The 27,826-nt window shown below is 38.6% G+C and overlaps 4 protein-coding genes, 1 long non-coding RNA gene and 1 other non-coding gene across 15 annotated transcripts; 4 read left to right on the forward strand and 2 right to left on the reverse strand.

The window, feature by feature from the left end:
* The first annotated feature begins 1,789 nt into the window (after positions 1 to 1,789).
* LOC121049913 lies at positions 1,790 to 4,129 on the forward strand. 2 transcript variants are annotated; one of them, XR_005801621.1, is made up of 3 exons: positions 1,790 to 1,839; positions 2,447 to 3,460; positions 3,555 to 4,129. It is a non-coding gene; the product is annotated as an uncharacterized LOC121049913 (long non-coding RNA). The 2 variants fall into 2 exon arrangements; XR_005801622.1 differs by having other exon boundaries at positions 3,650 to 4,129.
* A 240-nt stretch (positions 4,130 to 4,369) lies between these two features.
* Positions 4,370 to 6,904, reverse strand: LOC112169895 (keratinocyte-associated protein 2). 2 transcript variants are annotated; one of them, XM_024306988.2, is made up of 5 exons: positions 6,743 to 6,904; positions 6,246 to 6,410; positions 6,101 to 6,152; positions 5,067 to 5,133; positions 4,370 to 4,643 (listed from the first exon to the last, which is right to left on the reverse strand). In XM_024306988.2, exons 2-5 carry the CDS (start codon positions 6,399 to 6,401, stop codon positions 4,553 to 4,555), a joined length of 366 nt encoding a protein of 121 aa, XP_024162756.1. In that variant the 5' UTR covers positions 6,402 to 6,410; positions 6,743 to 6,904; the 3' UTR covers positions 4,370 to 4,552. The 2 variants fall into 2 exon arrangements, with proteins under 2 accessions (XP_024162756.1, XP_024162755.1); XM_024306987.2 differs by having other exon boundaries at positions 6,246 to 6,413; positions 6,743 to 6,897.
* A 34-nt stretch (positions 6,905 to 6,938) lies between these two features.
* On the forward strand, positions 6,939 to 11,672 carry LOC112169897. The gene is given in 8 exon segments (XM_024306991.2): positions 6,939 to 8,326; positions 8,329 to 8,568; positions 9,056 to 9,111; positions 9,568 to 9,837; positions 9,933 to 10,169; positions 10,598 to 10,717; positions 10,831 to 10,959; positions 11,269 to 11,672. Coding segments are annotated over 8 exon segments (2,436 nt in total). The 5' UTR covers positions 6,939 to 6,963; the 3' UTR covers positions 11,290 to 11,672.
* Positions 11,673 to 15,156: 3,484 nt separating this feature from the next.
* On the forward strand, positions 15,157 to 15,230 carry TRNAI-AAU. The gene has a single exon. It is a non-coding gene; the product is annotated as a tRNA-Ile (tRNA).
* A 67-nt stretch (positions 15,231 to 15,297) lies between these two features.
* On the forward strand, positions 15,298 to 24,442 carry LOC112169896 (protein translocase subunit SECA2, chloroplastic). 5 transcript variants are annotated; one of them, XR_005801620.1, is made up of 33 exons: positions 15,298 to 15,603; positions 15,700 to 15,834; positions 15,928 to 15,997; positions 16,078 to 16,142; positions 16,292 to 16,412; positions 16,588 to 16,679; positions 16,950 to 17,015; positions 17,185 to 17,249; positions 17,367 to 17,454; positions 17,573 to 17,638; positions 17,782 to 17,897; positions 18,009 to 18,099; positions 18,333 to 18,416; positions 18,533 to 18,625; positions 18,733 to 18,828; positions 18,920 to 19,005; positions 19,306 to 19,384; positions 19,480 to 19,593; positions 19,825 to 19,920; positions 19,990 to 20,053; positions 20,152 to 20,441; positions 20,763 to 20,818; positions 21,182 to 21,299; positions 21,370 to 21,450; positions 22,143 to 22,222; positions 22,664 to 22,718; positions 22,823 to 22,892; positions 22,973 to 23,162; positions 23,292 to 23,415; positions 23,498 to 23,572; positions 23,648 to 23,838; positions 23,982 to 24,076; positions 24,303 to 24,442. XR_005801620.1 is itself a non-coding variant. In XM_024306989.2 (32 exons), exons 1-31 carry the CDS (start codon positions 15,415 to 15,417, stop codon positions 23,810 to 23,812), a joined length of 3,180 nt encoding a protein of 1,059 aa, XP_024162757.1. In that variant the 5' UTR covers positions 15,298 to 15,414; the 3' UTR covers positions 23,813 to 23,838; positions 24,303 to 24,439. The 5 variants fall into 5 exon arrangements, 3 of the variants coding, with proteins under 3 accessions (XP_024162757.1, XP_040364277.1, XP_040364278.1); XR_002924948.2 differs by having other exon boundaries at positions 23,982 to 24,103; positions 24,303 to 24,439; XM_024306989.2 differs by lacking the exon at positions 23,982 to 24,076 and having other exon boundaries at positions 24,303 to 24,439.
* On the reverse strand, positions 24,187 to 27,455 carry LOC112169898 (amino-acid permease BAT1 homolog). Of its 4 annotated transcripts, XM_024306992.2 has the most exons (7): positions 27,216 to 27,450; positions 26,941 to 27,120; positions 26,507 to 26,626; positions 26,200 to 26,391; positions 25,746 to 26,051; positions 25,488 to 25,670; positions 24,187 to 25,403 (listed from the first exon to the last, which is right to left on the reverse strand). In XM_024306992.2, the coding sequence occupies exons 1-7, from the start codon at positions 27,297 to 27,299 to the stop codon at positions 24,891 to 24,893; spliced, it is 1,578 nt and encodes a 525-aa protein (XP_024162760.1). In that variant the 5' UTR covers positions 27,300 to 27,450; the 3' UTR covers positions 24,187 to 24,890. The 4 variants fall into 4 exon arrangements, with proteins under 4 accessions (XP_024162760.1, XP_040364280.1, XP_040364279.1 ...); XM_040508346.1 differs by lacking the exon at positions 26,941 to 27,120 and having other exon boundaries at positions 27,216 to 27,454; XM_040508345.1 differs by lacking the exon at positions 26,507 to 26,626 and having other exon boundaries at positions 27,216 to 27,452.
* Between the last annotated feature and the right edge of the window lie 371 nt (positions 27,456 to 27,826).

Consider the following 27,826-nt stretch of genomic DNA (forward strand, 5'->3'; position numbering starts at 1 on the left):
ATATGGAGTCAAAGCCTTATGCCAGACTTGTAGGAAGTCTCATGTATGCACAAGTCTGCACTAGGCCTGACTTGTCTTTTGCAGTAGGGATTTTGTCAAGATTTCAATCTAATCCAGGCCATGAACATTGGGTAGCTGGGAAGAAAGTGTTGAGGTACCTGCAGAGAACTAAGGGTTATATGCTAGTTTATAGACAAGTGGAGGATCTGAAACTCATTGGATTCTCAGACTCAGATTTTGCAGGGAATTATCCGGACTCCAAGAAATCGACTTGTGGATATGTGTTCATGCTTGCAGGAGGTGCTATTGCTTGGAAAACCATGAAACAAACACTTGTTTCAACTTCTACTATGCAATCTGAATTTATTGCAGTATATGAAACTGTGTGTGAAGGACTTTGGATTAGGAATTTTCTCATGCAGACCAAAGTATTGAGTCACATTGTGGCTGGAACACTTGTGATTTATTGTGACAATGAGGCTGCAGTTTTCTTTAGCAAGAACAGTAAAAGGTCAAATAATTCCAAGCATATTGATCTAAAGTATTACAGTGTTAGAGAAAGAGTAAAGCATGGTGAAATAGCTGTTTTGAGTATTGACACAAATTCACAGCTAGCAGATCCTTTCACCAAGGCATTGTCAGTGGCTGCATTCCAGAAGCATACAGCAAGCATTGGAATTTTAGCTAATTTAGATGCTTAGGTTCAGTAGAGAGTTAGTCCAATTGGAGCATTTAAAATTCTAAGGTTTTTTGAGTTCTTGTGTTTTAGTTGTGATCTTTTATTTTTGTTTATCACAACTTATTTGTAATGACAGTTTTGATTATCAATAAAATTTGAGGTATTTCCAGTTATGATTTTGCTGCAGCTTTATTGTTTTGTTTTGGAAATTATCATCTTGTTTTGAATATCATACTTGCTATCAGATGGCTTAAATCATGTATAGCATGATGTTGAGGTTCAAGCAATAATTTTAAGCCATCAGTGTTCAGTAAATTTGCTTGAGTTTCTGGTTTAAGAAACATAAAGTAGGACCTAATATATGTTTACTTGTTGATACACATTAACATATATTGTATCACTTCTGGTTTGACATATGTGGATTGCAGGAGCTTCTGTTAGTGGTTTTGAAACTCTGCATTTTTGTTAAAATGTATACTGTTTCTTGCTCTACATAAGTAACTGTGATCTGACCATGTTGGAATGGATTTTCGATTTGAGTTTGTTATCTGGCGCGCACTTCAGTAAGTTAAGTAGGTTTTGATGTTCTCTGGTGCAAATCATCGAGCATGATATGTGTGAGTCCAAGGGGGAGATTGTAAGATCAAATATGGACATAACACATATCATCATAAAGTAATTGATGATTAGCTTAATATCAATCCTAGTTTAACATGGATACAAACAGTAAATCAATACTAGTGACTTAATGAATAGTGTATCAATTCATTAAGGATAGTAATCCATTGCTTAGTCTACAAGGAAGGCTACAAGTTGTGATACATTAAGAATCTAACTAGGAAACCTAATCCGATGAGTAATGCTTTAATGGGAAGCTTCTTGAGGGTTAAGTCACCTATATATATACAGATGAATTGGTCCCTGATTACTACCACGACTATTGCATAAGTTCTGTCCATTGAGAAGCAAGTTGGTAAGTAACAGAAGGCCATATTCAGTGTTCGTGTTTGCAGCTGCATAAGATGGAATCTATGCCAGTGATTGCTGAAGGTAAGCCTTAATCCCTTTTATGATTGTGTGCATATATTGTGAGCATGTAATTATGGTTTTACAAACTGCACCATGCGTCGAGCTCTCAACCCAAGACGACGCCGTCTACAGTAAGTTTGCTTCGCCACTTTATTTCCCTTGCTATCTACAATTGTATGTATGTTGGAACTCGAAACTCGGAACAGATAGTTAGATGGGTGATTGAGACATGTAATTCAAGTAATTGAATTGCTCACATACTTATAGTTCATAAGCTAAAGAGGGATCATTAGCTAACTCAAGAATGAAACTTTAAACAAGGATCATTAGCTTCATGTTTGTGTATATACATATTTCCTGACATTAATTTTAGTGTTCAATACTACAAATTGCGTTAATCATCCCTATTATGACACTGGAAAAATTGCGTTTTGTGGTTGTTACGGCCCTTGACCAAAGTGATTGATGCTGGTTGTAATCCTGATACAGTGACATAGGGCATCATGATTGAATGATTGATGCATGGTCTTTGCAAGGCGGGGAGGCTGGAGGAAGCCATTGAGATTGTTCACGGAATGGAAGCTAATGGTTGCATTGCTTGCATCTTTTATTTATAGCATTTTAGTGCATACATATGGGGTCTATAAATAGGATGGAAGATGCTGTTGATGGATTTATTCAGTGGAATCATGATAGATGCGACCTCTATTATGCTTTGATTAGTGCTTTCTGTTCAAGAATGTGTACAGGGTCTTAAATGATATGAATTACAAAGGTGTTACACCCAATTCAAGGTTGAGAGCATACCTGGAAGCATCAAAAATGTTTCTGGCCTTCGTACTCTGAAGTTAAGCAATTGTAAGAAGCTTCAATCTTTCCCAGAGAGCTCCCACCGCTGCTAGAAATTTTGGACGCAGATGGCTGCACGTCATTGCAGAGCTAGGGTGGCAAGTTCAAGGACGACTGTACATCAATATGAAGATCCTTATTACCGCGAAGAACGTCTTGTGTTTATGGATTGCGTAAATTTTAATGAGGGTTCAAGGAGCAACATAATGGATAATGCACGGATTAGAATTATGCAAATGGCATCATCGAATTCGAAAATTCATAAAACAAAACATGTACGTCTCTGCACACACGCTTTTTGTCTACTTTAAGTTCTTATATGACGTGTCCTGTTTGAGATCGCTATTCAATGGAGGATTCAGTTTAGAGTCATTTACCCGGGAAATGAAATTCCGGAATGGTTCAGCTATTGTGCGGAGCGATGTTCAGCGGAAATCGACTTTTCTCCAGATTGGTTTCATATGAGAGACTTCTTGGGTATCGCTGTATATGTTGTTGCTGCTGGCATGCCCAGCTATGATTTCATTTGTTACTGCTATTACGAAACCGACACTAGTGAAGGCTATGGATACAAATTCCAATCCCCAAATACTTTGTTCCCACACGGGCTAAGTAATGATCCAGATCATGTGTTGTGGTCCTTTAATTAGCAAGGGAAAACATTCAAGTGCAGGAGCCAGCCCCATTCCCTTCACCAAGGTCGCTAAAGCGTCTTTTCACTTCGAACTCGTGCATGGAGACCGGAAATTGAAGGCATGTGGGATCCGCATGTTGTGTGCCCATGATTCTGGTCGGGGCACTAGCAGGGTTTATAGAGATATGTAAACACAGGTGGCTCGTCAAGCGGTCTTGCTGATCCGACTGTTGATGAGAGTTAAAGCAGATGTGCCTTTGCAAGAGGTGGTGAGAACTCATGACTCTTATGGTTCTCAGGAATCTATTCTTATTCTTCATTACCTAATATTGATGGAATTAATTGATTTGAAATTGCATACAGGAACTAGGAGGAGGAGATTATCCAATTTCCAAGTAGTTGAAACTTTTGATCTTTCATTTTTCAAATATTGATAGCATACATCCAACTGTCTTCAGGAACAACCCCAGGAAGAAAATGAAGAGGCTCTGTACTTACCAATGCTGGTGAATCTTTTTTCCAATGAACGATGGACCCTGATCAGAATATCGGAGAAATGCTAAATTTGAAAAGGAGGAAGACCCCATCGATTTTGAAAAAGCTCTCGACTATATTTTGTGGGATTAACCCGTATAATGTTCAAGGATATGGTACAAATAAAGAATGTTAACCAGTACAATGTAGACAATGTTTTGGGCTATGTTTGGTGTACACAAGTACCAACTTAAAGTGTTATATTTTCAACCTCCTTGGCCTTCCTTACCTAAAGAGTAAAGACTCTGAAAACGTGTACTCAAAATAAGACCAACTAATACCAGTAAAATGCAATTGGTTCTTCCCCAAAAATCTGCTGGTCTTCATCATCTAGATTTGTAAACTATCCCTCAAACCAAAAACAAATAAATATTGCTAAGCATTGTCTGCTCTTCTTTCTTTCACTTTCGAACCTTGGATAAATTAGCAGCAAAAAACCAAATCCAATCTATGGAACTTGCATGCAAATTAAGGAGAAAGAGACTTTGTGGAGGCGTCTATTTTTGGTCTCTGGTTCATTTCTCAGGGTGGCAAAATTTCACAGTACACAAGGGGAGCCTTTGGATATAAGAAACTATAAAGAGAGAGAAGAAATATGAAGTAAACAATCTCATATATAGCTCTGGTGAGTTAATCTCCAGGTGTACCAGACGTAAACAAGATCCCAGAAATGCTATTGATTGAATCAAATCTTTCAAGTTCCATGTTTGACAAATATCTGATACATTAAAACTGATACTTCTCTTTTCTACTATGGCTAAATTGTACTCGGAAGAAAAGGGAACAAAAACATTTCAAAACATGTGAATTAAAATAAATATCACCGCTCAGTGCCTTTTTGTTTTAGATTCACTTTTGGAAAGCATTATCCCTGAAAGCTTGTTGACCTCATACAGTAATCCGGCAGAGAACAAGAAACTGCACGTAAAAATTAGATCATTAACAACATCTCAAGACTATTGACAGCAGTTGCAAGAGTTTCAGATACTCAAAAGGTTTTGAAGTCCTTATGTTATGAAATGGAATTCATATGTATCAATCACTGAATCTAAATCTCTCCTTTTCCGAAGGACAGTTTGAAAAATAAGCATGTAACTTAAAAGGAGATGAAAAAAGCAAAAAATGATGATCCCTCTAATCTATCTATTGTCTATTTTAAAGCAGACTATTTCATACAAAGGTATTTTGGTAACAAAATACCAAAATATTGAGACTTGGTTAGTAGCCTAATCTCAACCTCATGAAAACGTCAGGCTCCTTATCAATAAGGGGACTAGACCCAAAACATGCATGTCTGAGAATATACAATACCATAACTAGTAAATCAAGAGCTAGCATTACCATGTCGTGATACAAACTCGATGGACAGTGCTAGCAGCAATAAGAGCAACTGCTTCTGCTATAATAACTGCAAAAGAAAAATTAAATAAATTTGATCACTACATTTTGTTATAAGTAACACATCAACGAATTAACAGTCTGAACTGAGAAAGTGATTCATGTATAGATGAAAAAGAACCCTCAAGCCGCCACCAAACTAATCTATAAAAGAAAAGTCCATACTCACTGTCCCCCCCCCCCCCCCCCCCCCCAAATCTCAGGTGATTACTAAGATCTGAACAACTGATTCTTCCTTTCCTTACTATTGAATATCAAAAGCAAGGTCAGACAATTTATGAACACGTGAAAAGTCTTACAAGCAAGGTACTTGCTGAATATCAAAACAAGGTTAGATCATTTATGAACGACACTGGAAAAATGTTGTTCATACAAAAATGGTAAGGAAGCATGTTGAATTTTGCTAGAAACTTTTACTTAGCTGAATGTTTCACCCATCTTTCTCTTCCCCACAAAGAAAAATCAAACAACAAAATTGGTCTACTAGGTTGCTAGAATTTAAGAGTTGCATTCTTTTCTCCACTCTCTGTTTTTATTTTATTTTATTTTTATCTTCCCAACTTCAAAGAAACATGTAACAGAGACTTAGGATTGGGCTGGTCACAGTCCAAGAAACCTAGACATGCCATTCATGAGAGTCCAAATATAACTTGCATGGTCAAGGGAAACCTAGGTCATGCAGAAAATTCACTATGCAGATAGTGTAGGCTCACAACAGTGGCATGTTACTGAGGCTTGCACATTATCAATAATTGCTTTGGATTGAATAATTAAAAGGGCAGAACTAGTTAGAGGATAGTCGTGTTGTCATATCCAACAAATTGGCAAGGATGAATCTTCCTTGGTGAGTGCAATTCTACAAAAGGTGCTCACTTGACCACAACAGATAGGATGGAATTTTTTTTGCCATTTTAAAGACCCTAATTCACACTAACCCTCTTAGAACGCAACAAAAACAAATGAACACACACACTCACCAGCACCCCAGCCAGTCCTTACGCCACATGTTTCCTGATAATTGCCAATGAACTGCAAGAACAAAAACCAATGCCATAGGATATAAGCTCGCTATATGGAACTATAAACGGTGCAAGTTTCTCCAAAATGAGCTTTAGGGCTTACAGTGAGCAGCACAAGGAACAATAGGGAACTGATGAAACCCCCGAGAATCGTAAACAACTCAGTTGATGCTAACTTCCCTCTATACATCTCTTGAAGTGACAGAATCACAATGAACAGAAGGAAGGAATACAACATCGAACTCCCCGGCCCCGCCATGATCTTCCTCTACTTGCATTTCAAACCATAGAAAACAATGTCAGCAACAAAAACTAGAAATAACCCCATAAATCCTCCATACTGAAATTACAAGATCGTCAAAAAGGGTTTTTCTGGGTTCATCAATTTTTACTGTAAAGATACTATCTTTAACGAAATAGGACTAACAACGCACCAGATCTGTTGTCTTACTCACAAATTAAACAAAAAAGAACAATCTTTCATGCCCAAGACTATAAATTGAGCATACCAAAATTGAAAATCAGCTGATCATGATCAATACCCAAATCAAATTCAGCTCAGCATCACATTTAATCAGAAACCCAAAACAGAGAGCATACCTCGAAATCCAAATAGCTACCGCTGACCTCTCACTTAGATCCCTCTTCAGTCAATACTCGAACCGAGCTCTAAACCCTGTTATACTTAACCCAGTACTAATCTGAAGGGCAATTTCGTTAATTCAACAAAAACTCCGGGGACAAAACCGTCCAAGAGAAAACAAAAGCCCAAAAGATATTAAACCAACACGTCGTCGTTTTGGACTTTTGGACAATGCAAAATGGAGCTACCGGAGTGCCCGGTGTGTCTGCAGAACTACGACGGCGCGTCGACGATTCCGCGCGTGCTGGGTTGCGGCCACTCGGCGTGCGAGGTCTGCCTGGCGAAGCTGCCCCACCGCTACCCGGAGACGATTCGCTGCCCGGCGTGTACTCAGCTCGTCAAGTACCCTCAGAACGGCGCCGCCGCGCTGCCCAAGAACATCGACCTTCTCTCGCTCGCTCTCTCCCTCTCTCCGCCGCAAAACCCTAACCCCAATTCCGACGATCCCCGGAAGCCACGTCAGCAATCCGCGGATGATTTAGAAGTGTTTAATTTCCTGCCGCGGCTATGGTCCGACGAGTTTTATAGTGCTTGGAAGGACTGGGTTGTTGGGTACGACGCCGTTTTGGTCGAAACGGAAGAAAGGGCTCGGCTTTGTGATTCTGGTGCTGCTGTGGGGTTAGTTCAAGTTGGGTTTTTGGAGAGATTGGGTGATTCTAAATTTGAGTTTAGCTACAATGTGAGGGTTATGAAGTGTTTGAGTGGAATGAGAGAAGAGGAGAGGAGAGAATTGGGTTTGTTGCTGAGAGGTTCTGGGAGGCAGTGTAGGAGGATAGGGAAGGTTTATGGGTTTTGGGGAAATGTGGAAGATGGGGTTTTGTATTTAGTGTGTGAGAGCCAGAGTGGGAGGTTTGAGGAGAAGTTGAGGGGTTTGAGAAATGGGGATGGGTTTGGGAGAGATGGGTTGGGTGGTTTTGGTGTGATTGGTATGGAGGTGTGTGAGGCGGTGATGGGGTTGCATTCGGAGGGGTTTGTTGGTGGTGGTTTTGGTGTTTCGTGTTTTGGTTTCGATGATTTTGGTCATGTTTTTGTGGATTTGAATGAGGTGTTGGTGATGGGAAGGAAGGTTTGGACAAGTGTTGGTGGTAGAAAGGGAATTGGTGCTGAAGAAATGGGAGTGATGTTTGGCAGTTTATTGAAAGATGAGGCTTTTGTTAGCATGGAGGTGTTGTTTGAGGTGTTGAAGAAAGAGGGCATTGCAGTGGAATGTGAGAGCTCGAAATATATGGTTGGGTATGACTCGGATGTTTGGTCATTAGCTTGTGTTTTGCTCAGTCTGCTTCTTGGGAAAGAGTTCAGTGAAGAGATTGGAAATATGAATCATATTTGCGATCATTCAACGTATGCAAGTTGGATTGAAAGAGTTGGTGATTTGCTGGACAGTAGATTGGGTTCTGAATATGCATCACTGAGGGTGACTCTCTGTAAATGTTTGAATTATGATCCAGCAAGTCGTCCACTAGTGATTGATGTTATGATTTGCATTAGGGAACTGATTATTAAACCTCAATATGATATCATGGCCGGTTTGGAGAGACCGGTTAAGGAGAACAGCACAAGTTGTTGCTTGATTCTGGGGAGCTCTGTCAGATGCCCAAGAAAATGTCAGAAACACAGAAAGAACATGGGTTGCAGGGAAAAGAAGTTGGTGGAGGAGCAGACTTTGATCAGGTTGATGAGGGGAGGTCTGAGAATGGTTTTGTTGATGGACTCGCAGAGGGAAAGGTCAAATCTAAAGTTCTGCAGGGCCATCGTGACTCTATTACAGCATTAGCTGTTGGAGGTATAATTATATCATACTTTAAGGTTGCATATCTGATAGCATCAGTTAAACCATGTGTATGATGCTGTGGAGGGAGGGAGGAAAATGAGAGAGGAACCATGGATATGGGTACATTAAAGAACTATGGAAGGGGTGTTTTGACACTAAAATGTATAACAGACCTACCACATAATTGTTTCAGAGAAAAGCCGAAAGATAGCGTTCCTTTTTTCTCTTTTCCTTTTGTTATAATTTTAAAGAAAAACATCTTAAGATGATCAAGTTGAATTAAACAAGCCTACAACATCTTATAACTTATATTAAGATATGTCCTGAAAAAAAAAAAAAAATTCCCCCAAAATTGGCTTTCCTTTCAAGTTTGACACAACTTCTTTTGCTGCCAAGAGAATAATATCTGAACTTAGAAGTCAATCACGATGCTTGCATACTTTTGGCTAATATTTGAGAATCTGACAATTTTTTATGCACTTTCTACTTCTTGCTGCAGGAGAATTTCTATTCAGCTCCTCATTTGACAAAACCATCCATGTGTGGTCTTTGCAGGTATAAAATGGATGTAAGTCTTGAAGTTGTGTCTGTTTGTCTTTTTCTTGTTTGGTGATAACACGAACTTGTCTTTATATAATTTCTACTTATCTCCTCAGAGTTACTAATCATGAGTAGTCAGCTTGTTAGTGTTGCAACATCTATCAAATTATTTCTTGTGATGTCTTAAACACATGAGATGCAGATGTCTCAGTTAATCTCCTTGGTGAAGGCTTGATATTTTAAATGATTTGATGAGGGGGGGGCACTGTTGATTATGGTGTTTGTATGCTTGCAAATTTGTGGATAGTCACACAACACTTGGAGGCTGGGCTCCCCAGAATATATGTGAACTCGTTATAGTTCATTTTGGTGACTTATGGCATTTAAACTGTCTGTTTTTTTGTTTATTTAATGGTAGACTCTCTTATGTTTTCCCTTTCATTTAGTTCTGTCCATGCAAATTCCATGCAGGACTTCTGTCATGTACATACATTTAAAGGCCATGAGCATACCATTAAGGCTCTAATTTATGTAGATGAAGAGAAACCCTTGTGCATAAGTGGTGACAGTGGAGGTGGTATATTTGTCTGGAGCACAAGTTCCCCTCTAGGGCAAGAACCATTGAAGATACTGTATGAGCAGAAAGATTGGCGCTTTAGTGGTATTCATGCCTTGGCCTTTAGAGATGGATATATTTATACCGGCAGTGGAGACAGAACAGTAAAAGCATGGTCTATGCAGGTGAGGGTCTTACATCTATCGTATTGTTTGTTATTGTCTACTTATGTGCATAATTTCTGATCTCTGTAGAAAACTTCTCTTTTATAAAATTTCAGGACGGCACCATATCATGCACTATGTCTGGTCATAAATCAGTAGTTTCAACACTTACAGTTTGTGATAGTGTTCTGTATAGCGGCAGTTGGGATGGAACCATACGATTATGGAGTCTCAGCGATCACAGTCCTTTGGCAGTACTAGGGGAAGACACATCTGGAACTGTGGCTTCTGTCTTATCTCTTGCTGCTGACAGACATGTGCTCATTGCAACCCATGAAAACGGATGTCTAAAGGTATTCTTTTCCTTATCCTTATTTGATCTAGATCAGAACTTTTTATGTCCATCTGCGCATTAGGAGATTAACTCTCAAGTTAGTCTTTTGATAGCCCACCAAAAATACCTAAGTTTAAGTCGTGATAACTAAATTGGGCATATAGGAGATCCTGAGATTATTTATTTTCCCGTTGTTTTGATTGCCATGCATTTACAGTATCAAGTTGGCCTTGTAGAATAGAGTACCAGAAAAAAAAAAACAAAACAAAAAAATCAAATCAAATAATAAATAAACTCTAGATCCAAGATTGCGTTGCATAACTTGTAAGAAAAGTGGAAAGTTAATATCAGTTTGGTGCTACTGCTTCTTCTTTTTCATCTCATAATCACCACCATTGTTTTATGATTAACTTTTATTGTAATTAAACTCTTTTTGTCTTTCTTCAGGTCTGGAAAAATGATGTGTTTATGAAATCCATTAAAATGCACAATGGTGCAGTTTTTGCTACTGGCCTGGATGGAAAATGGCTTTTCACAGGCGGGTTGGATAAAACTGTCAATGTCCAGGTAAAATATGGTTTTGTTTCTGTTTCTGGTCTCTTGATGAGATGAAGCTAGCAGTTTGCTATCATCACACATTCCCACTTACGATCTCATACAAACTCGTGTTCATGTCACAGGAATGGTCTGGTGATGAGTTTCAAACAGATTTCAGACCTATTGGATCCATCCCCTGTGATTCTGTCATTACAACTTTGTTGTGCTGGCAAGGAAAGCTTTTCGTTGGATATGCTAATTGGAATATCATGGTATGTCTTTTTTTCCCCATTTGTGATGATATACGCAATATATTCCCTTCAACTATTTTTTTTTTGAGGATTATGATCCTATTGCATTTATATGAAAGGAAGCTAATGATTTTTCTCACACACATCCACAATCTTCATTATTGGCCATCTTCTGTCATTTCTCATACTTATCACATTTATAGAGACCATGTAGATCTTCCTTTCTATATTGACTCTTGACTTTACTGTTGGCAAGCTTTAGATGCTTTGCATAAATAACCAGTTTGTCACAGGATTTAGATTCTGATTACCTTAATTTGATTACAACAGGTGTTTTACTATGGTAAATGACCACTGATTAAGTTTGCTACTATTATGCTGGATATGTTGCTCTCGATTAAACTCAGGCTGCTCAGCCAATGGACCAAATGATAGTTATGGTGGGAGATCTGATATGGCCAAGTTTGAAGTTTGAATCCCACTGGTAGAATGCTATAGACTGCACTATGCTACAGTTTGTTGCAGCAGCTTAGCAGTTTGGCAAATACACAATATACAACAGATGTTCTTCTGTCAAAATGTTTATGCAAATACAAATTCCCCCCGCCTGGGTAAGAAAACATGAGGCAATAATATGCAAATTATGTTGTAGATTACTCTCACAAGAACAAATCATGATGTACATTTAACCAAAATGCAAGTTACCAGTCACAACAGAGTGCATTTAGCCCAAAGTATTGTACCTTCAATATTATTATTCTCACTCAAACTTTATGATAATTATACAGCGTTCAAGCCCATGTGTAATCGGGTAAAGCACCCCACAAGGTAAAGCTTAAATCTTTAGACAAACCAGACTCCTTCTGAGAAGCTATGAAATTTCCCAAACCCAGATTTCAAATGTCGTGAAAACCCGCGCGCAATTTCTGGTGGCCGATGTTGGGATCACCTCAAATCTACATTACCTCATTTTGGAACCATTAGGCCCTTTTATTCTGCACCTTAGCCCAAGTAGCAGTGGTATGCAATTGGATTGCACCCAAGCCCATAATCTAGTGGTCCTTGCCACGTGTTGTCTTGCTGATTTGTAAGAGTACTACACCTCTGACCTCTCCCAGTTTATTTTTCGTAACCAAAGGCCAGTTCTTGAAATGAAAAAGTTTTGATTTTGCTTTGCTTTCAATTTCCTTTCCATGTGCTCCCAACATCTGCTCTCAGAGATGCGCGTTCTGCCGCAATCTCAGCCCTCCGGGCAACTCTATCCACCACCACCTAACGCCTCTGCTCAACCACCCACAACCTCATCACTCCAAAATCAAATCTCCAGCCTTCAACAGTCTCTTGATTTGCTCCAAGCCCAAAATGAAGTGCTTCACCGCTCCATTCAAACACTAATCCAAAACCAAATCTCCTTCCAAAACCACATCACTGCTCAACTGGGAGCCCTTCACAGCACCGTCCTAGCCTGGACAGGTCTGGGAATGTCAAACCCCCCATCTCCACACCCACCCATTTCATCACCACACCCAAATTACTACCCTTCCCCTCCACCACCGCACTACCACTCAACACCCTTCTCATTGAACCATTTCCATTCTCCCAATCAACACCAAACTGACCTGGGCTCATTTCAGCCTCCCAACCTTAACCTCCCGCGGTTCAACGGCGAAGACGCCGTCGGTTGGCTTGCGATGGCGGAGAGGTATCTTCGAGTCCACAAGGTACCTCTCCACGAGCGCGTACTCATAGTTGGTGCTCACCTCGGTCCCGACGCCTCCTTGTGGATGAACGCCTTCGAGTCACGCCACCCAGCACCAACCTGGGATTGTTTTGTATCTGCCTTCCTAGACCGCTTTGGGGGTTCTTGCAACACCACACTGGACTTGATGACTCAGCTTTCTCATCTGCAACACCACAACACAGTCGATGAGTACATCACAGAGTTCACAACGCTTTCTTGCCGCGCTCCGGGATGGACGGACACCCAGCTCATACCCATTTTCTGCGGTGGCCTGAAGCCGGAGCTCCGCCACGACGTCATGGCCATGGACCCCCACTCCCTCGCGCAGGCAAAACGCGTAGCCAGAATCTACGAAGCGAAGCTTCAGGACATCAAAGGCCTGTGCTTTTAACTTTGATGAAGCTTATTCGAGCACTCACGGTTACATGAACCCTGGAAGTCTGGATTAGAAAGAGGTTTCTCAGTCGGCTCAGCCTTGCATTTTCTTTTTTGAGTACTAGAAAAAGTTGATAACTTCCAATTAATTGTAGTCCTAGTCTGGAGTCTGGACCTTGAAAAGAGGCCACGGTTTCTGATCTGTAATGCTTGGTTACATTAGAATTATCATGAACAAGGAGATATCTGATGTTGATTGTGTTTTGTGTTACCGCTCTTACTGGTTCTGTGGTCTGTCGAAAATGTGAAAAAGCTGGATCAAAATACATTAGTTTGTAGTTGTTGCATCTCTATGGCTTATTAGTCAATCTTTCATTATCAATTTCTTCATCTACGCTTCAGTTCGACTGCATAATCAGGAACAATGATGTTCCAAGTTGATCATCTTGTAGGTCTTAATTTTGATAGAAAAGCTAGAATTCATATTGAAATATAGAAAGAATATCAAAAACTTTGTACATTCATTCTCAACCGAAGTGTTCATCTTTACAATGGTATTTATACACTGGTTTGAAGCTAGGCTATACAGGTGTATGGTGATTGAAACTCTAGTACAAATCCTGAGAGATCATGAGGCATTATGTAGTGAAGGTTTATCTCTTGTATGGCTTGTGAGCTGGGTGCAGCAAAGCTTCAGTCTTGACATGTGACTTGGTTAAGAGTGATTCCTTTGTCTAGTTATCCTCTGCCATGCTTGTCTGATAGGATTCAATGGCGGAACGTTATTGGGGCCAGAGGTGGCCCTAGCCCCCCAAACTCATTTAAAATATGATGTGGCCATATGTGATTGGCTGAAAATTATTTCAGAAAATATAATATAATTAAGTTATGGCCCTCTATTTTCCTAAAGTGTTGTGTAGAAACTATTAATTAATTCTTTAATGTTGAGTGTAATTACTTCTAACCTAGTTATTGGTGTTTTGGAGAAAGAAATTTTTTAAAAGAAAACTTTTAAACAGATTTTAATATGTACATTTATAGAAAAATAGTAAAAATATTTTTTATTTAAAAATAATAATTATATTTTTTTCGGCCCTTCCAAAGATAACTTTCAAGTTCCGCCACTGATAGGATTGCAGGAGTGTTTCGATCCTGAGTTACTTCCAGTCTTGTGTTAGGCTTGCAATCAGTTTTCAATCCTAAATTAGGATCGATATCACGTTCCAATCCTAGAGTATTAATAAATTGATACTAGGAACTTTGTTCGTTCTGTTTCTCCCTTGATGTTTTTATTTAGGTTGAAGACATACTTAGACGATGCAACTGTTTTAAAGAACCAGTATAGAAGGGAGGAGTTCCTCATTCCGAATCAGGGCAAATGATCTGGTAGAAAAGAGCGGAAAAAAGCCAGAGAAGAGAAGAGGAAAGCTCAGAAAATAGTGCACATGGAGTAGATTTAATGTTGACTGTGTGACCTTTCTAGAATGGGTAATCATCACAATGAATACAAGGGAAACAATGCACCTGTTGAGCTCTTCTGAAATGGCATCAGGGTTCGTATCTCTTTGGAGAAAAGGAAATGACATGCCTGTAGAGAAATACCTTCATACAGTTTTGGCTAACATGAGAGTCATCTTCACAAAAGGTTCTCAAAGGCCCAGACTTTTGTTGCTTTTGATAAACTACTGTGAGGACAGGGGGAGACATTGATGAAGAAAAGCCGAGTCAGTGGGAGGGGAGGAGTTCCTAAAGCTTATGATTGTACTGAACTTTTTCCACAGTAAACATATATAGGGCTTATCGTGTTTCCCATGCCATCACCTATTTTTCTTGCTTCTTCAGCTTTAGTATTGTTCGTGTTCATATTCACCCTAAAATGATCATAACTCATAAGCTATATATGTTATTGTTCAATTGTTGTATGACCTGTATCAGCAACCCTAAAACATGTTCTCCTCCAATCTCCACGGCGAAAGTTGAGACGAGACATTTTATGTCTGGAATAAGGGAAGCCATTCTTCAAGGCATATGGTATCCACAAGTTAGAAGATCTGAAGGTTAACTATACTATTTATATGAAAACTGAGGAGATAAGAACAAATGGCCTATTAGCTCAGCTGGTTAGAGCGTCGTGCTAATAACGCGAAGGTCACAGGTTCGAGACCTGTATGGGCCATTCAAATTTTTTTTTTTGTTTTTTTAAATTATTTAAACTCGTTGAATTAAAAGGAAAAAGGAAAAGAGTTTTTGGTTCTTTCCGTACTGATCGAGTTCTCGTTCTTCTCTTCTCCGACTTATTGTTCCATACAAATCGTACTCCATGTCATAATCTCCACCCAGCTACAGTTACAGTTCCCGCCATGGCCTCTACTACTACTACTAGTCTCCAAATCCCCACTTTCCTCTCCCTCAAACCACTCCCTCAACGCCCCTCCTTCGCCTTCTCCAACCACCCCACCTCCTTCTCTTCCTTCTCCACCTCGTCCTCCTCCCGCCCTCCACGCCGTCGTCTCACTCTCTCTCCCGCCCCCATTGCCGCCTCTCTCAAGGTAAATTACTCCCCTTTTTTACCCTCCCCACTCTCTCACTTCTCTGCCCGCCACCCGTTCGATGATATGCCTCACTCGCCTCTCTGTTTGTTTCAGGAAAATCTGGGCCGGATTGGAAAGACTTGGAGCGACGTGACTAGCTTGAACAGCTGGGTTGTTCGAGACTACTACCGCCTTGTCAATTCTGTCAACTCTTTTGAGCCACAGCTACAGAGGCTCACTGATGACCAGGTTTGCTGGCTTTAATCGACTCTACTTGTTGGTTGTTGTTGTAAGAGATTGTTTTGGTGATTTCGAATGATGGGTTGTGTTTGTTTGTTGTAGCTTACTGCTAAAACTGCCGAGTTTCGGCGAAGATTGGGACAAGGAGAGACACTTGCGGATATTCAAGCCGGTTGCTTTCTGTCTAGAGTTTACTTGTTAGAAAGATTGTGCACTTATTGTGGTTGGATTCTAAGTGGTGAGTTTTTGTAGAGGCTTTTGCTGTTGTTCGTGAAGCTGCGAAACGGAAGCTTGGTATGCGTCATTTTGATGTTCAGGTATCCCATCTCTCTCTCTTGCACTCATTGTGCTGGCAGTCACATTTGTGGTTAAACATGGGTTTTATCTACATATGAAACTTTTTGTGTTTTCAGTTGACTTGATTTTGTGACTTTCGTGTTTGTTTGTGGTGGTAATGTTATGCCAGATTATTGGTGGGGCGGTGCTTCATGATGGGTCCATTGCAGAAATGAAGACCGGAGAAGGGAAAACGTTGGTTTCCACATTAGCAGCATATCTTAATGCCCTGACTGGCGAAGGTGTTCATGGTATATTTTTCGTTTTACTCTTTTGTGCTCCGGCTTGTAAGAAGTTGCTGTGATGAACAAATTGTACTTGCCCGAAATGCTATATGCATCATGTTACAAGCTTAAGCAGATCCTTAGGTCCTCTTTTCATGTTGGAAATTATCAAAATTTTATTTATGCCTCTCTCTTGATACAGTGGTAACCGTAAATGATTACCTTGCTCAAAGGGATGCTGAGTGGATGGGTCGTGTTCATCGCTTCCTAGGTCTTTCAGTGGGTCTTATTCAGGTAATCTCCTGTTTGTATATATGTTTTTGAGGGGTGTACTCCAATGGGCATGATTCCTAATGTCATTGCTGTAGGCACATGACATCCTTACTTTAAGACTGACTTTTACCTTCTACAAGCTAATTGTTATGACTCATTATAGTTGAGAGTCAAAGTGTATATAACTCCAGTACCCAGAGAACAGAGTCTCAAAGTGTATATATTCTGCAAATTGCTGATATATGTTTTATTGACATGTTTCTTTTCCATCCATTCCTATTTGCAACTTAGAGAGGGATGACAGCTGACAAGAGGAGGTCGAACTATAGATGTGACATAACATACACCAATAATTCAGTAAGTCCTTTATACTGCTTGTTGATAGTCTTGCTTAAGGTTTTTCAGTGGTTGCATGCAAAGCTCTTTTCTCTTGGGGAAGCTGATTAGTAGTTATTGCACCCCCTCCAAAGAAAAAGAAGAAAATAATCGCCTTGTTTCTGATATTCCTTCATAATGAAATTATCAGGAACTTGGGTTTGACTATCTACGAGACAATCTTGCTGGAAACAGTGGAGAACTTGTTATGAGATCGTAAGTGTCAAATAATTCTGGTTCATATAGTGTGTCATGGTGTTTATATTTGTATTCGTTCATTTATTTATTTATTTATTTATTTTTGGAATAATTAGCTGTTTCTGTGTCAATCAGGCCAAAGCCATTTCATTTTGCAATAGTTGACGAAGTTGACTCAGTTCTTATTGATGAAGGAAGAAATCCATTGCTAATTAGTGGCGAGGTAATTCTTTCAAATTAATTTGCATTTCATTTTGCTAGTTGAGTACATATTTTTTAGTAGCTTAATTTTATGTTCAGAAAGTGCTCATTGTTTCGTTGGATACTTTTCTCTATCTCAGGCTAGTAAAGATGCTGCTCGCTATCCTGTTGCTGCTAAAGTGGCTGAGTTGCTTGTGCGAGGAATTGTGAGTCCATTCTCATTCATTTTATTTTCAGATGAACTATGACTTTATGTTGCTATTTGTGGTCCACCACCAATGTTCTTTCTTTTTTCTAAATAATTATGTTGGGAAGAGTGATTTTTAATGTTTCACAATGGTCTTCACAGCATTACAATGTAGAACTTAAAGATTACTCAGTTGAGTTGACTGAAGAAGGAATAGCTCTTGCTGAGATGGCTCTTGAAACAAATGACTTATGGGATGAAAATGATCCCTGGGCCAGGTAAAGAGGAATATTGAGGACTGAATAAACTCTAATTTCTGGCCATTCTATATATGGTCATGAGTTTTCATTTTGACCTTTTTATTTAGCTTTGACTCCGGAAATCTGTAGATTTGTGATGAATGCGTTGAAAGCTAAAGAGTTCTATCGGAAGGATGTGCAATATATTGTCAGAAATGGGAAGGCTCTCATAATCAATGAGGTATAATTAAGATTTTTAGAAAGTATTATAGCATAAAAAAAAAAGTATATAATGCATCATAATTATAGGTACCTTAAATTGTAGACCTGTAAATTATACATATTGCCATTCTTATGAATCATGAGTATTTCTGAGATCAAAATATTGTTATTTCATTAATGATGCATTTTATAGACAAGTACAGATTTAAGTATCATTGAATTAGAAAACTAAAAGTCTTATAATATTTGCAGCTCACTGGCAGAGTCGAAGATAAGAGAAGGTGGTCTGAGGGTATTCATCAAGCTGTGGAGGGAAAAGAAGGTTTGAAGATTCAGGTATGTCTTAAAGTGTGACAGTTGATGCCTCTGTGTGTGTGTGTGTGTGTGTTTTTTTTTTTTTTTTCTGTAATATACCATCCTGGTTCAAGTTGTAATTTCAGTTTACTTCTTAGGCTGATTCGGTTGTTATCGCACAAATCACATATCAATCTCTGTTCAAGCTCTACCCAAAGCTATCAGGGATGACTGGCACTGCAAAAACTGAAGTATGTATATTTATATGCATTCTGACATTTTATATTTGTGCGGAATTTTCTGCTAACTTATATGTATAATGCATATGTTATTTAAAGTTTCCATTTAATCATTTCAGGAGAAAGAGTTCTTGAAAATGTTCCAAACACCAGTTATTGAAGTACCAACAAATTTGCCAAACATTCGTAATGATTTACCTATTCAAGCTTTTGCGGTAATATTCCTCAAGTTTGTCTGATTTCCATACCTGCACTGAAAGTATTTTCATTAACTTAACATAAAGTTCGGGATCTGTATTATTTTAGACTGCTCAGGGGAAATGGGAATATGTTCGTCAAGAAGTGGAATACATGTTCAGGCAGGGGCGTCCTGTTTTGGTTGGCACCACCAGGTAAGTATAATGTAATATGTTTAAATTGTTGCATATGGTTTCATGTGATTTTAAGATAATCTGCTGTTGTGTTATATCTTTTTTATGTTTCAGAAATCATAAACTCTAATGGAATATGGAAGCATATAGGTTGTGTATTTGATGTGCAACAAAGCATTATGATACCTGATTATGATACCTGCTATAACATGCAGAGGCACAGTTGTATCTCTTTCATAAGTATATTGGTCATCTTCATGTTTTGAGTTTGTAAGAGTTCAGCAGATTTCGTTACTATGATCTCTCATCTTCTTAATGCAGTGTTGAGTATTCTGAACACCTGTCTGATCTGTTGAGGGAACATAACATCCCACACAATGTTCTAAATGCACGGCCCAAGGTTTATTAATATTTAATTGAACCTGCCCTAGTTTTGTCAGGTTGTTATTATAATTGTATCTCATTAAAGTTGTGTTTATTTACTGTTCTCATCAGTATGCTGCAAGGGAGGCTGAAATTGTTGCCCAAGCTGGACGAAAACATGCCATTACTCTTTCTACTAATATGGCTGGCAGAGGCACTGACATAATCCTAGGGGGGAATCCTAAAGTAGGTGGCTATATTAATTGTTAATTTATTCAAAGTGCGTTTTAGTACAAGCATCATTACATTATTTCCAGGTTCTATTAAATATGGAACACATACTGGTTTCATGCATGCACATCCTTGATCCTTGTATCTAAAGTATCCTTGTCTAGAGCCTGTGTAGATAAGTAGAAACTAAAAACTTAAAAAGGAATTTTATGAATTTAATGCCTTGCATTCTTGTAATGATTGAAGATGCTTGCAAAAGAAATCATAGAAGACAGTTTGATTTCATTCCTGACACGAGAAGCTCCTAACATTGACATAGATGGAGAGGCAATTTCACAAAAGGTGATCAATTCTACTCACTGTAAGTTGCAGACGAAAATGATCCTGTTTCTAATCAATCATTTATTGTAGGTATTGTCAAAGATTAAGGTCGGTCCATCATCATTAGCTTTGCTGGCTAAGACAGCGTTAATGGGTTTGTGGCTATTCTCTTACTAATAAATATTTTGTGCTTGTATTAGATATATTGTGATTGCATATTAGTAATTTATGTATTATTTATGAATTGTGCAGCTAAATATGTTGGCAAAAATGAAGGGAAGAGCTGGACATATAAGGAGGCAAAATCCATGATATCAGAGTCTGTGGAAATGAGTCAATCAAGAGATTTGAAAGAGCTAGAGAGGCTTGTTGATGAGCAGTCTGAGATATACCCTCTTGGCCCTACAATAGCACTTGCTTATCTGTCAGTTTTGAAGGATTGCGAGGTACACTGTTTCAAAGAAGGGTCTGAAGTGAAAAGACTTGGGGGACTTCATGTGATTGGAACATCTTTGCACGAGTCTCGTAGAATAGATAACCAGGTGGGCTATTGGCATTCATCTTTCAATTTTATTTTATACATGTATCAAGCATTTACTTATGAAATATGAGTTTTGGGGTGAATTTGGATTTGATATGCAACCATCCAATTTCAGCTTGGGAGTTGCCCGGAGTTCTCCTCTCTTTCCTTTGAAAATTTTCATGATTGCTTGTTCTCTCATTAGCTAAAGATATCTGCTTCCATGCATACAATTGATATCTTTAACCTGGACAATTACATTATATATATATATATTATTGTTTTTCTGTCTTGCTTCCATATTTAATGTGACTTTTATTATTATGGTCATGCCCTGTTATAGCTTCGTGGCAGAGCAGGAAGGCAAGGTGATCCAGGATCAACTCGATTTATGGTGAGGTAAGTCAACCTCCTGATTGAGACCCATTCAGACGTGCATATATATGCTTGCACGAAGGTTTGATTAGTGGGTGGAAAGCATCTATAGTCTATTAATGCTTACTGAAAATAAATAAAAAGATAAATGTGGTTAAGTTATGCCATCTCTGTTCTTCTGACTTAACCTTCCTTTATCTTTATCATTAGCAAAACCAAACTGTCAGAGTGACTGGTGGAGTTTTGACTAAGAAAAATAGTGCTTCTCAAATGAGAGGGATATCGACACTTATTGTTCTATTTTCAGCACTGTAGCTTAACACTCATGCCCATGATGAAGTTTTTGAAAGGTGCCACACCTTATTATTTGTGCTTTTTATGTAACAGCTTGCAGGATGAGATGTTTCAAAAGTTTAATTTTGATACTGAGTGGGCTGTGAGACTTATTTCAAAAATTACTGATGATGAGGATGTACCAATTGAAGGTGATGCCATTGTGAGACAGGTAATTTCCTATGGCATGTCAATGATGAATTACTACACACTCTGTTGCTAACCAACTTGTACTATTGCAGCTCCTGTCCCTGCAAATTAATGCTGAAAAGTACTTTTTTGGCATAAGAAAGAGCCTGGTTGAGTTTGATGAAGTATTAGAGGTATGATTAGAAATAATGTCTTTATTTGAAGTACCAAGTGCTTACTATAATCACAGTTTTTTAGGTTTGAAATTTCTTCATTGGCCAGCAGTATAGACTTTGTGATTCTTTTACTTCCCTGAGGATAAACCATCAGTTGTGTTGACCAAGTGAATAAACTACTGTTGAGAATATATATTCATCCCACATGGGAAAAATGGGACCTTGCCTATGAGTTTGTAAGGGTTTGGGCCACTCCATCCATTGCCAATTGGTTTTGGATGTGAACCCCAGATTACTTTATCATGGTATCAGAGCGGGTTACCCACGTGTGCATGCCTCACGGCCACACGAGCTCCACGCCACCCAAAGTTGTCCACGTGTATGGCTTGAAAATTCGCCACACGTGCGGGGGTGTGTTGAGAATATATTCATCCCACATGGGAAAAATAGGACCTTACCTATGAGTTTATAAGGGTTTGGGCCACTCCATCCATTGCCAATTGGTTTTGGATGTAAACCCCAGATTACTTTATCAATTACTAAATCAGGGAGATCTGTATTATTAGTTAGCAATCTATAAATAAGGCATCTTGTATGCTAATGCGTGCACAAATTGAAAATGAAAAAAAGATGGAAAATCTATAAATTGGATCAACAGGTTTATGAGTCTTGCTTTCCTGCTCATGAAGTTGTTCTGTTCCTTTTTTCAGGTGCAGAGAAAGCATGTTTATGAACTTCGGCAGTCAATTTTAACTGGTGATAATGAAAGTTGTTCCCAGCATGTATTCCAGTAAGTATCTAGATGTCAGTGGATTTATTCTTGCTGCATACCCTGATATATCAACCAATTCTTATAGCACTTTGTATGATAGATTGCCTGTTCTTGAAAGTGAGTTAATCTAAACAGTGGAGAGCAATTAAAATATATAGCTCTACTTTCATCTATAACTTTCAAGGCAATCTCTATAAAATAGCTTTTGAAGCTGCATGTTTTAGTGGTTATACATACTTTAGTATCATCAGTAGACCTGTGTTATATTGACAAAGTGCAAAGATATAATGCAAAGTTATAGACATAGACTAATCATGGAGAAAAATGAATGATTAATAACTGTAGCTTAGCTACATTTTCTTCCTTTAACTAAACTCGCCTACTTAATATGCATTTTGCATCTATTAAATTTATTGCAGCACCTTTATTATAATTTGACTTGATGAAACTTGGTAATAGGTACATGCAAGCAGTGGTAGATGAAATTGTCTTTAAAAATGTTCACGCCCTCAAGGTAGTTTGAGATTTTATATATATGATGTATATACTTTTTTTTTGTGGGAACTGTTGTATGATCAAGTCCACTAATTTATATTACTAATCCCAACTGCTTAATAGCATCCAAGAAAATGGAGTTTAAATAAGCTTTTGAAGGAGTTTATGGCAATTGCTGGGAAACTATTGGATGGTGAGCTGATAGATTATTAATGTTTGTGTTTGCATTTCTTGGTTTGTTTAACATAAATTCTCATGGAAGAACTTTTCCAGATTCATTTGCAGGAATTACTGAGGAAGCTTTGTTAGAATCTCTTGCGCAGTCACATGAACTGAACTTTAAAGATATTGATGACATTCACCTTCCAAACTTGCCAAAACCTCCAAATGCCTTCAGAGGTATCCGCAAGAAGAACTCTTCATTGAAACGTTGGCTTGCTATATGCTCGGATGATTTGACCAAGTGAGTGAACTCTAATTCTTGTGTGTATGGTTCCCCCCTTTTTTTGTTTAATTACGTGTTGTTTCTGTTTTGTTTCTTTCTTTCTTTTCATTCATGCAAGCTTATGAGTTTTGTGATCTTCCAATGAAGGAATGCAAAGTACCATGCTACTACTAACCTCCTCCGCAAGTACCTTGGAGACTATTTGATTGCTTCATATTTGGATGTTGTTCAAGACTCTGGTTATGATGATACATATGTGAAGGAAGTTGAAGTAAGAATGTTTCATGTCAGCTAAGACTGTATCCTTGTTTTCATAGAAATTTTCTTAGACACTTTTTTTCTTTTGAAAACAGAGGGCAGTTATTGTGAAAACCCTTGATTGTTTCTGGAGGGATCACCTTGTAAACATGAACAGGCTAAGTTCAGCGGTATTCTATAATCTTTGGTTCATTAGGTTTCAATTTCATCATCCATAGTTAAAGACTTACATGATTGTTTGGCAGGTGAATGTAAGGAGTTTTGGGCACAGGAATCCTCTTGAAGAATACAAGATTGATGGTTGTCGTTTTTTCATATCTATGCTTAGTGCAACACGAAGGTTGACTGTAGAGTCACTTTTGCAATATTGGTCCTCCCCAATGGAGTCTCAAGAAATTTTTGTATCATGAAGTATTAGTTAATCACACATTTAAATGTAAGTACTCTGATTTGCATTTCTCTTGCCTGCACTGTACTATCTATTCACACAACTCCAGCCATAGTCTATACCATGGCCGCAATTTATTTTTGTCTTGCCCTCACCAAAATTAAATAACTTTTTCTTTAATTTTTCAACAGCTATGGCTATAAAGAATTCATACTGTGGTTGTATAGTCATGGTGATTGTTTGGATGGTTGCTTGAAGGAACCATGGTTTGTATCTTGGTGGTCTGGTATGTCAACCAAACTGATCTTGCCTGGTATGAAGTGTGTTGCTCTTATCCCTCATCTTCATTATATGAAGAGTATTGAACTTGTAACCTTTTCCATAGGTAGATTGATATTTATGTTTTCCCTTGCTAACAAATATATTTATAATAGTTTCACATACATTGTTTTGTAAAGAAGTAGTTTTGGGTGGATATCAAGACCAATTGCTGATGATGTTGTATTTTCCAGGATTGGACCCGACAAGTGCACTGTTTCAGCGTTTCATTGAAGAAGGCAGCAGGTTTTTGCTGAGGAACAGAGGAATTGGAACTGCAATGAACACCTTGATTGGAGTGGAGCAAACTAATTGTCATCGCATTTTATGGAATACACTTCAACTCTTTTTGCAATTGGGTGTCATCGCATTTTATGGAATACACTTCAACTCTTTTTGCAATTGGGTGTCATCTGTAATTATCAAAGGCCATCCATTCCCAACCTTCTCATGCCTTTTCCCTTGCTGTACATATATTACTGTCAGACCATGTTTCCTCTGTAGAGCACTCGATTGTGTGCCAGATTGTTAATCCTTCCCCGCCTCTATGCAATTGTGTATTCAATTATTTTTGGAAGTGAAAAGAGCATACTATGAAGTATGAACAGGCATTAAAGCCATTTTGAAATAGCAATCATCTTCAGACTTTTGGTATAAACTATCTCATGTGCTAAGCTTAACCTGATGTCAAAGGAAAAGAGATCATGTATTCTTTTGGATTTGATCAGTGTCATAATAAATTTGGAATTTGGAACATGATAGGGTATAGCTTTCTTTTCTACTTAGTGGTGTGACTGCGGATGCTGATTGTTTCCATTTTGTACATCAATGTTTCTTACAGGTCCTTTGTACCATTTCCTAGCATCCAACGCCCACCAGACCATCACTAGTGTCAAAACAACACCCAGGGCCACTGGTGCATAATTGAAAGTTTTCCATCGAATAGGGTAAGAAGTCGGCAATAGGAAGACTGAACAGGTATAACATATCCAGAGGAAAGCCACCAAGCAAACTGGCCGCCTTGCTCTACCCAAATAATAGGGTCCTGGTTTGAAGTTCTCTTCAGCCATCACCAGCCTAGCAAAGATTGGTACAGCATAACCTCCCACCCAGCCAATGGTGCTAATTGAAAGGATGGCTATGAATACTATGTCCATTTTCAAGATGGGTAATCCGAGAAGCATAGTGATGGCAGCGCAGAGCCACACAGCATTTGTTGGAACCTTGTTCCTCGGGTTTACTTTTCTCCACACTGGTGAAAAAGGCATACATCCATCCCTTGATACAGCATAAACCTAGGAGTAGAACACATTAATGTTAACTTTTAGATTCACAAAAGAGAAAAATGCTTTAGGGTTTAGAGTTTCGGTTTTTCTTACTACTCGGGCAGCAGTAGTGGTGACAGACAGCCCACAAAAGAAGAAGGAACCCCAGATAATAAACAGGAAAATCACAGCTCCAGTGGAATTATGATACCTTCCATGAAATGCATCATATATTATCTGTGCTGGTACAAGTACACCAGCAGTCTCATTGTCTGCACTGTATAAATAGTCCAGATCCTGCATCAAGAATAATGGTAGAATAAGGATCTAATTCGTCGTTGCCTTTAGCTTTACCTTTCTCTAGATCATTACCTGGATGCTGAAAGTGAGAGCTAAGTAATAAGCCCAACCAAACACTGATATTATCCCAATACTGGAGAGAATAGCTACAGGTCCAGTTTTATCTGCACCTTTTGTCTCTTCCGTAAGATGAGCTGCAGCATCATATCCATACAGACAGTAATTGCTCAGAAGCACTGACAAAACCACTGCATAAGGTACGCTAGATATCCCAGTCGACTCGGGAGATGTTTCAAAATGAGTGAAGACAGAAGAAGCTGTTTGTGTTGACGGTGCCACCAGAGGTAGCATTATAATCACAAGCAAACCACCAATCACCTGTATGTCAGAGGCAGCTAGGGATCAGTATTAACCTACTTAAAAAGATTCAAATTTTCTGTCGAGACTAAGGAAAGTTCTATATAAATGTGCCGAAACAATGTGTGACTCGCGAAATTAGCAAGAAATTGAAAGTTGAAGAACAGACCTGCCACCATATGGAGATTATGTTAAGCAATGCTATGAATTGCAGAGCAAAAGTGTTTAGTACTGCCCAAATGAGGGTTATGCCCATATACATGCACACAAAGACACTCCTTGAAGCAAAATAGCCTCCACCCTTGTTTGTCCCAGTGGCTATAAGAATGAACATCTGAAATGCTTGTGTTGCTGAATATGCCTAAAGGGGAAAAACAAAATCTCATAACTGATTAATCTAGTGCCTGAATATTTATTTCCGATATCATATTCATTAGTTCATTATCAAGTGCCTGAAAATTTAATTCTGATAATACCTGAGCTCCTATTGCAGTTGTCAGACCAATTATCTCAAGCCAAGCACAGCACCATGATGCAAATGGGCCCCAACTGGGTCCAGCCAAATGGGCAGCCCAGAAATAAAGAGAACCTGTGGTCTGGTCAATGTTTATAGCAACCAAGTCATCTCAGAAACTACTAATTGTCTAATACTACTGTTAAATTTCTATGAGGCATGTTGAATCTTATGCAGAGTAGAAGGAAAGATATGGATGTGTTTTTGACCAAGGAGCTCCTTTTTTCAACATGAAATAATTTTTGTTTCTTATTGCATACAACCTACGAACACATAAAATATTGTCACATCAGTTGAGATCTTAAAAGTTCAAATAATATGTAAGACCTTTTTATTTCAGCTGTCAAAGCTAAATGTTCTTGTTCAGAGTAAGAATAGCATATGGGCAATGCATACCGGGAAAGAAGAACAAATTTCAGCCATGGCTATTCCGACAAACCATGTGAAGAAGGTGACAACTAACCATCCCCATATTAAAGTTGCAGGACCTGCATAACGCAAGCTTTGGCCATAGAGAGGTGTACCAGTGAACACTGACATGCATGAAAATGTTATTGCAAGTGTCTTGAACAACGTCTGCAGAAAACCCCCTTGTGAAAAAAGTTCGAAAACAAAAGATTTGACACTTACAAATCCAAATCCAAATTGAGGTAAACTAAGTGAGAGATTACCATTTCCCTTCTGAGTTCTTGCTTGTAACCAAGCTCATTGAGACGCTTTTCTCCGGAATCCATTTCCAAAACATATTGAGTCATTCTGATATCCTCCTCTCAAAGACTTCTATCAGTATCTTGCTATGTTATATAGTCATGCATGGATAGAAAGAAAATATAAATAGATTGGATGGTTGGTATAAGACTGGTGGTTTTGAACTAGTCTTGAAACCCAAATCAATGACTTCTTTGAATCTGGAGTATGAATGTGGAAGACGAAAGCTCTTAGTGGTGAGCTGTAGTAATTCTACTACCTACCATGGTTTGCAATTGAATAATATTTTTGGTTTCTATATTGATATGACCAAATCAAGCAGAAAATATGGTCAACATTTAACACTAAAGTTACAATAGATTAACATTGAATCCGAGACTTATTTGCTTCTCACATCACTCATGACAAGGCCTAGCATCACTTAGTCATTGTTTTTACTTGCTTCAGTCCAAGTAATGAATGCAGATAAGCAAAAGCAGCTAGAAAGTTTGAACTTCTTCTGTTGGTCCAAATTCTAATAGAAAAACTAAGTTTGACTTTTCTGTGTGTATATTTGCAGATTCAAGGCTGAAAT

This window comes from Rosa chinensis, chromosome 6 (genome assembly GCF_002994745.2).
Source record: "Rosa chinensis cultivar Old Blush chromosome 6, RchiOBHm-V2, whole genome shotgun sequence".
Classification (NCBI taxonomy): domain Eukaryota; kingdom Viridiplantae; phylum Streptophyta; class Magnoliopsida; order Rosales; family Rosaceae; genus Rosa; species Rosa chinensis.